Source organism: Nanorana parkeri, unplaced genomic scaffold (assembly GCF_000935625.1).
Source record: "Nanorana parkeri isolate BGI_ZX_2015 unplaced genomic scaffold, ASM93562v1 scaffold1, whole genome shotgun sequence".
Lineage (NCBI taxonomy): Eukaryota > Metazoa > Chordata > Amphibia > Anura > Dicroglossidae > Nanorana > Nanorana parkeri.
The window spans coordinates 8,581,924-8,590,739 of NW_017306269.1; the positions used below are offsets into that span (position 1 = coordinate 8,581,924).

The following is an 8,816-nucleotide window of genomic DNA, read 5'->3' on the forward strand; positions in this document are numbered from 1 at the left end:
CTCCTATAGTCATTTCTCAAGTGTTGCTGAAGCTTACTTTCTATGTGCTATCACCTTGTGTAAAGCTAAACTTCAGTCTTGTGCCGTTTTACAGGCTCCTCTACTGAATTGAAATTGCTTATTCTGATGTGAGCTTCTCACAGTGTGCATTAGAAACTGCAGCAAGTCGCCTCATTTGCTCACTTGAACATATCAAAAATCTGGCGCTTTCCTCCCCAGCCTTACTATCCCTGTTCAACCCCCTTCATTCTTTTGGATTTCAGTTCTTTTAATCATGGCTCATGCTCAGCGTGATCTTTTCAGGAAGCTTTGTACAGTACTCTGCTGGTCCATGATCTGCCTGCTTTGCATAAAGGAGCTGACTGCTCTACACAGCTTCCTGAGAAAATGCCAACACCCTGCCTAGGTACTCCCCTCAATAGCACTCTGCATTGAAGCAGTGAGCTGGCTCTTGAGACGCATTGTCAAAATGCCTTGATGGTAGATGTCAGTCTGGAGGAGTGGGCATTCCTAACCAGGCTGCATTTGCATGCAGACTGTCCTAGGTAAGACGCACACGTGATGCTAGGCTGCTGTGATTGAAAGAGCTGAAATCCAATGAATGAAAGGGGTGCGCCAAGGACATTATGACTGATGGAGAAAGCACTAGATTGACATCCTCCAGTCAGGAAATGAGGTGGGCCTCTATCTGACTTGCTGCAGCTTCTAATGCACATTAAGTAGATCAGTGTACAGTGCAATCAGAGCAAGCAATTTCCATACAGGAGAGGAGCCGGTACAACTGTGGAAAATCTGAAGGTAAGGCTGAAGTTTGGGTCTTCCTTTACCAAACGGTAAACTCTTAAACACGAGACCCCCTGGGTGGTCGGAGGGAGCTTATTGACATCAGGGCACAGAGTACACATAGCTTTGAGCGGTTGCAGGCCACACTGCATTATACTGGACTTGTGTTCAATAAAGGGACAAGCACATATCCTAATGAAAGCACAACTGTCCTTTTACATTTCTAAATTGAGATAGTTTTGATGCCGTTTGTGGTCAATCGTATTTGAGATTTTGCTTTCATTTTAGCTGTTGGAACGAATGTATTCTCTCTTCCTTGTTTCTTAGATGGTGCTTTGTAATAAATGCGAAATTCAGTGTAACATTTTATTAATGCTTAATAAAAGCTTCAGTGTTTGGAACACATGCACTGCCCACTTTTTTTTTTTTGAGAATGCAAGCTACGATATGTATATATGATCTGTTTCAATGTGTCTGCTATGCATGATGTTGTGACTGTTTCCGTTCTTATGTGTACACATGGAATAGATCAGGCAGCCAGGTAGGGTATGTGTTTGTAAAATCTGTCAGTTCCCTGCAGGTAACAGAAAGCAATCGCATTTTTTAGGAGCCATCTTGTTTTCCAATTTTAGTTGAGCAAATTGTGGATACCTTGGGTAGCTGAACTTTGTTCCCTGCACCATTTTTTTTTTTTGAACAAGCCCAAATATTCTGCTTTTCAGGTGTGAATTATAAGGCCCAAATTTAGGGATAAGGTTAATGGGCAACTTTAATCTCTTGTTACTGAGCAATTTAAGGCATCATTCACACAAGATAAGGCCGGCACGTACAGCTCTGTGCGCGGCCGTATCGGGCAGCTCCCGGGAAGGACAGGTGCTGGGTGTGATTAGTACGCAGCCCCTGTCCTCTATGGGAGTACCCGGCCCTACACTCACCCAAAGTGCAGGTCCGTGCCGGTGTCCCGGTTCAGATGCAGACAGGATCCATCCTGTCAGCGTACGAGTACGGACACCCGCACAGATGTGCAGGGTTGGTGATTGTAGGGGGGTGTGCGGCCGTGTACTCCCATAGAGAAAGATGGGCTGCATGCTAATCACACCCAGCACCTGTCCTTCCCAGGAGCTGTCTGATACGGCCGTGCGCGGGGCTGTACGTGCCGGCTTTTTCTCGCGTGAATGAGGCTTAACAATTTGCTGGCACTCGCCTTATACTAGATATACACAGGAGATTTTTGGCAGCTCGATCATTCTACAAAAATTGCAGCAACTAATTACTAAAAATAAAGTGGCTCCCTATGGTGTAGATCTGGCATGTTTGAAGCATTGTGCAGTCTTTTGAGATTGCTACTATATCCTCCTTGTGCAGCTCGCTGCATAGAGGACCTTTTTTTGTTCCTTTTAGCTTAGTGGTTAATTGCTAGCAAGGAATCGGTTTTTGCCAGCATGCTTGAGCCAGTTAAAATCTCCTGTGTGACTCTGGCCTAATTAGGTGTGGGACAGCAAGTGTTTAAAGCACAACTATGGCCTTCCATTGCTTTCTGGATTGACGGCACTGCCTCTGTTGCTAAAACTCTCCCACTGTAAGCTGCACTGTTTGGGAGGGGGAGCCTGTGAGACGCAGATGGAGGATTTGGCTCAGTCATGGAAGGTAAAGGAAGTTTTTTCTGTAATCTAAGGCCTGTGTATAACATAACTGGATTTGTTACTTGTTTAGAATGTTGTACAGGAGCCTTTAGTACTTTAAATCTCTTAGTAGCAAGAGATTAAAATTGCCAGTGTAGTTTAGCCCTTATCCTGCTTAAGATCCTGCTCTGTGCCATAATGCTTGAACTACTAACACAGGGGTTGGGTTGGGGGAAAATCTGTTTTGAACAGCACTGGTTTTCTAAGTAACTGATGTTAATAGCTGCTGAAATAAAAGGCCACTTTATTTCTAGTTGGTCCTCCATTCTAATTTGCACTGTAACTCCCTCTCAGCAGTTTCTAAGGTAGACCGTGCCAGTCAAACATAACTACATGCAATGAAACTTCTCAGCACTGCACTCCTAAATATGGGATTGGGCCCAATGTTTTCCTTTTGTCATGTGTTGGTTTAAAAAGCGAATAACTGGGGAGTTCCTCTACTTCTGTTGGTCTACATGGAGACAGAACATTAGAAACGCTCCACACGATGCATTAGATTCTGCTTACAGGCAGCTGTATGCACCAGATCACTGCACTGCTTCATACCAGCAAAGTAGTCCTCTGGCACTGCTCTGCTGAAGGCTGGACATTGTTACATTTCCATAGATGCCTGTGGCACATCTAAATTAAAGCACAACTGAAGTTTCAGCTAAAAGTAAACTGAGTTCATAATGTTTGGCTACGTTCTGTTTGTTTTACTGGCACTGAGCTTCTTTTGGAAGAAATCGACCTTTCCACCAGCCATAAACTAGAGGATGATTTATAGCAGTCTCTCTCTTCAGAGTTCTCTTTGTGGTAGTCCAACATACCCCTTACTACCGTGTTTCCCCCGAAAATAAGACTTATCTTTTTTGGGGACTCAAAAAAACACACGGTCTTATTTTTTGGGTAGGTCTTATTTTTAATGTTTAACAATCCACATGTATTCATGTACAAAAATATACAGTACATTTATTCAAATAGTCATGTCATCTTCTGGAACATCGTCATAACTCTCAATCCTGAATTCTGGCCTGATTTTTCTTTTGGCTCCATTTCTTGTAGAACCATTGACCCCTCTCACTATGGATTCCTCACAGGCGGAGTGCATTTGGTATCACTCCGCCTGTGACAGGAGGCGGCATTATAGAGGAAGGATCGGCTTATGTGGCTCTGCTCCCTCCGCTGCCGCCTCGCTTCCTCTAGCGCTGGCTTCGTTGGCACCGCTGTTTGTCTCCCTTGGTTCTTCAAGTTCCCCCTTATGCCGCCACCGGCTCTGGGAATGGTCACAACTAGGCCTTATTTTTGGGGTAGGTCTTATTTTCAGGGAAACACGTTTTTTTAAGTGATAGTACATCACAAGGTCCCTAGTGAATGAAGAGCTCTAGCTCGGACTCCGCAGGGGGTTTGTTGTCTTTCTGCAGTCATTCTTTGTGTTGCTGAATGCTGGAGGACAGGCTGATTTCTTCCAAAAGGAGCTCTAGCACTGATTTAAAAACCTTAATATCTTCACAGGTAACTGTTTTGGCTATGTTCTGAGTTAATTACTGATGGGGGAAGGGACCAGCACAAACTGTCAGTTGATTTTACAGCACAAGATCTCTGGATTACAGCCACAGAACACATTGGTTACCTGTCTCATGGGATGTGTCCAGCTCTGGCATAAAGAGGTCTATAAAAATGTAGAAATAACTTAAACCTGATTGGATGCTCAAAGTAAATGCAAATCACTGGGCCAGCGTAACAAGCAAATTGCTATTCATCACCATCGTTTGCATACATCATGATAGGTCCACTTGAGTTTGCCTTTTTACACCTATAATATACCTGACTCAAGGGTCAGATCAATCTACACAGTTCATTAGTCACGCTTTTGTTATATATTTTCTTTTTCTCTCCTGTAGGGTGCTGGCGATCTAGAAGACCCATGGTAGCCTTTCAAAACTCCTAATGTTTTTGGTCTGGAGTAAAAGGGGGAAAAAAACTTTTATCTCGGTTCTCTTCAATCCAAGGAAGAGATTGTGGTGGATCGTCAGCTATGTACAAAATAAATAAAAAAAAAAAAAAAAATGGGCAAAACAAGAAATAATTTAGTATTTTGCACCATTTATCGGTTTGTTTTATAACATTGTCACACTTAGCAGTATTTTTGCCAGCCTCAGGATTTTTGGTCACCTGTGCAGCAGCATTACTCTTAACAGGTAAAACTGGAGGGCCTTGCAGCGCAGTGTATTGCGGGCACCTTTGGTGCTAAAGAGCTTAGGAAGAAATAAGCCTCATGCAGTTTGTTAGTTGTATCGAGGTGCATGCAGTTGTACTTGAACAGGTAGGGCACTTCCGAACTAAAACTCCACAAGCGCATGTAAAACACGTAGTTGTATGAGACATTACTTGTAATTTTTTTTTTCTTCCCTCCTAATGCTTCGGTTGTTCCACTGGATTATTTGGTTTTATTAAAGGAAACCATCTTTCCACCTTTAGTTCCAAACATGTAGACTTGTTTAAAGGATCAACACATTCAAAACTGATATTTCAGTTTTGAATGTTTACCAGAGGGGTTAAATACCTATAGGGGGATTCTTGCATCTCTCAGGGATGTCGGCAGTTTCTGCCAGCACCCCTTCAGAGCCTTTACGAAACCAAGTAAGGGAATTTTACTTTACTGTTTTCTCAACTGTGTTGGAGAACCAAGAAGTGAAAGAGTGAAACCCAAGTAAGGATAGCAGTGCAGGGAATTTAGAGGCTTCTTGTGTCATTTATGGGCCTTTTCTTATGAAGATCTACCCAAGTTCAAAGCTCTGCCCATCTGTCTATCCTCATTGCCTTCATTACAGGGAAGCTTTTGTTGTGTCCATCCCCATACAGAAATTGTCACTTTTCATATCCCTGAGAGACTCCTCCCAGCATAGGCTACTTAAACTGAAGTGTTGGTTTTGAGTGAACTACATTTTTAAAGCCAAGCTGGCAATCTTTTTTGTTTTAAATGGACTAAATACATTTCAGGGGCTATAAAACAAGAGAGCGCACCAGGTTTTACAGTTCATTTTCTTTAGAAAGCGGCAACAGCCTGAGTGGAGAATCCTGTACCTGCAGAAAGGACCATTGCTTTGTTTGAAATTAGTAATGTTTCGGCACTGACTTGCCAAGGGGTGCTTCAGACCTCTGCAGAATTATTACTACTTTTACACAAAGCTGTGGTCCTTTCTGCAGGTACAGGCTTTTCCGCTCAGGCTGATGCTGCTTTCCAAAGAAAATGACCTGTAATACTTGCAGAGGTCTGAAACACCCCTTGGTAAGTCAGTGCAAAGTCTTACAGGTCGACTTGCCAAGGGGCATTTTCAGACCTCTGCAAGTATTACAGGTCATTTTCTTTGGAAAGCAGCAACAGCCTGAACGGAAAAGCCTGTACCTGCAGAAAAGGACTGTTGCTTTCTTTGTGGAACAAATGGTATCTCTGCAGAGGTCTCATGCACCCCTTTGTAAGTTAAACCTGAAGCTCTGCATTTTGGAAAGCTGCTGCTCCTTGGTGATTGGAAAGTTTTCTCTCTGAGTAGTGTGTGCCAGACTTCTGCAGAGACACCACTGCTTCAACACAGAGCAAGGGTTCTTTGCAACATGCTGGGCAGTAGACAGGCGTTCTACTCTGGGTGGTTGTTAACAAAACTAAGAACTTGAACAAAGTTTGTTTCGGTGCACCTTAATGTATTAAGCCTATTAGAATTGAAAGTTCAGTTGGCCTTTAAAAGGTATAATTTTAAAATTAATGTGTAGAGGTATGGGAGCTGCTGCTATTAATGTGATTTTTTTTTTTTTGAGGGTTCATGGTATGATGCCATCATGCTTTTCCTTCACTTCACAAGGCAAAAACCCAGCACCATTATGCGTCTCGTGTTTGAACACATGATACTCGCATGCTTGTTCTGGGTCAGTGACTTGCCAAGAAGTGAAGCAAGGATGCGGATGACCAGGAGAAGATACCTTCAAAAACAAGTCTAAATGGCAGCTCCCATGATTGTGCACTGACAGTTTCATTTTTGTGTAGAGAACATTTGTGGGTAATCTCACCATTCTTATACATTTTGAGGGTGGAGACTAGAACCCAGGCAGTCGGCAACCTAAAAGGAAAAATACTGGTGACAACTAATTTTTTCCCCCCAACATTTTGTTAAAATTAAGAATATATTTCAACATCCCATCTGTAGGTTCTGATGGAAGCAGCCATTTCCTACTTCGCCTTTTACATATTGCTTTGACAATATGACAGTGTGCAGATAAGGAGGGGTGCTGGAAGGACAATACTGAGACATTAACTTACAATTTCTTGATATCTTTAACCCTTTGTTAAAACAATCCTGTAAATCTGAAAATACAATCGGCTAGTACAGACAGGGTTAATTATGGGGCACACAACTCCCCTGCTCCCTTATACAGCTTACATGGCAAGTAAGAACTGTTAAGGATTTTTCAGTTTTGGAGTTTTCAGAAAAGGATTTAAAAACAGCATAACTTTAAAAAGGTAAGCAGCAATGTGAATAAGAACAGGAAGTAGTATAAGGTGTAATCCCAATCTGGTTGCAAAAATAGAAATCTATTTGGATTCAAGCGAAGTTTGAACCTTACTGGTAATGCATTAAGCAGAAGTAGAGGGGAAAATAAATGGAATTCCAGCCAGTGTGGCTTTACAGCTCCAGTGTGAAAGAAGACAAATAAAATTACTTATTGTTGTCCTCTGTTTGAAAGGTACGCGCTCTTGGGGGCCAACATCTTTACCCTCACTTTATTTAGTCTGTGTCCCAGGACAATACATACGTAGATGGCTAAAGGTTTGTGGATTGCTGCCCATCCGACCTATGAGTTTTGTGGGCATCCCTTTCTGAAATCATGGGCATTATATGGAGATGTAGCCCCCCGCCCCACTTTCCCAATACCCTTTTTTGGATATAGCAGCCTTCACTCTTCTGACAACGCTTATCAGTAAAAATAGCGTTTTTAAGGTTGGGTACTGATGTTGAACAAGACCTGGCTTGCAGTGAGGGTTCCAAGTCCTCTCAAAGGTGTACAGGGTAGAGGTCAGGGCTCTCCAGGGCACTTCATTTTGTTCACATCTAACCCTGGCAGGCATTTATGTGCCACGCGTTCTGGTGCGAGCAATTGCACTGCGGGTGTGGGTGCGGTGTCATTGACTTAGATGCACAGCCATGCTCCCTCCCGTCCCAGAATGCAGGGAGTATCTTCTAATGCGTTCCAGCCGCTAACTGTGGTGGAACGCACTGAAGGTGTCAATGCGCATCCTACAGCAGAACTTTAGGGGGAACCCCCAATATTTTGACAGTTCCTTGGTGAAAACAAACAAAATGGCTGCTTCCATAAGTCTACATAGGGGTTGGCCAGTGACTGAGTATCTAATAAATCTGTGCAGAAAAAAAAGGGGGGGCTTCCATTGATGACCTCATTCTGAAAATGCCAGTTGTTAGGCAGTCAGATCTAATGTAAACATTGTCTCACTGGGCTGAGATAAGTAGGCATCTTAAAGTTGGCATTCATTTGCATACCAGTTTTGGTATTTGTGGCAGTCGGTGACTAGCAGTAATGAAGTCGGTGAATCATAATGGCCGCTAAGGATTTAGCATTTACAAAAACAAAAGTCAGAAATGCAAGGCTTCCCAGTTTCTCTCATCACAGACTTCTGCACGGGTCTAATATCCCCTAAGAACCCCGGCCTTTTTATATTGTAAATGATGACTTTATTTCTGTCCATCTGGTTTCCTAGGTTTAATTTCTGTGTAAATTGGTAGCATTGTGTAATGTGGGTATAACTTTTTTTAATTGTTTGCATTCTGTTTCAGAGGTCATCTTAACATTTGAAAATGACTATATATACTATTAAATAATCTATTTTAAAGAAAATCTTAGATAATAATACAGAGATATTTTCATGGGTTCCGTGACTTTTTTTTTGTTTTTTGTTTTTTCTAATTTTCTTAACAATGGGCATGGTACAAGAGTGGCTGTCGTGAGGTACTTGAAGATTGTTGAAATCTATTTTTGCAATAACCTTGGTTTATATGTATTTGTTTTTTCTTCAATTTCTTTTAAGTTGTGCATGTCCCAAAATACTGTTTTATGCTGAATGGCGCAAGATAAGTATTTATCTAAAAAGCTATTGGAGTGGGCAATGAGGAATGTATACATTGATTTTACATGCTGTGGAGTCCTTGTAAAAATTCTGCTGTTTTTAAACTTGTTTCAGCAAGAATGTCATGACATTTTTTTCCATATTGTTTTCGAGCTGATGACTGATCAACTCTTTTGTGAAATGAAATTATTGTAATTTTTTTTTTCTGTAACTGTTTCTTGCTGAATCCGAAAGCA

The 8,816-nt window shown here is 42.0% G+C and overlaps 1 protein-coding gene across 1 annotated transcript in view; it reads left to right on the forward strand.

Annotated features, from left to right (window-relative positions):
- The window catches only part of PPM1B (protein phosphatase, Mg2+/Mn2+ dependent 1B), a 51,634-nt gene extending 47,116 nt beyond the window's left edge, over positions 1-4,518 (forward strand). Inside the window, exon 6 of the mRNA XM_018556592.1 lies at positions 4,349-4,518. Within this exon, the coding sequence (XP_018412094.1) occupies positions 4,349-4,378 (30 nt within the window). The 3' untranslated portion in view covers positions 4,379-4,518. The remainder of the gene's footprint in view (positions 1-4,348) is intronic.
- Positions 4,519-8,816: the final 4,298 nt, after the last annotated feature.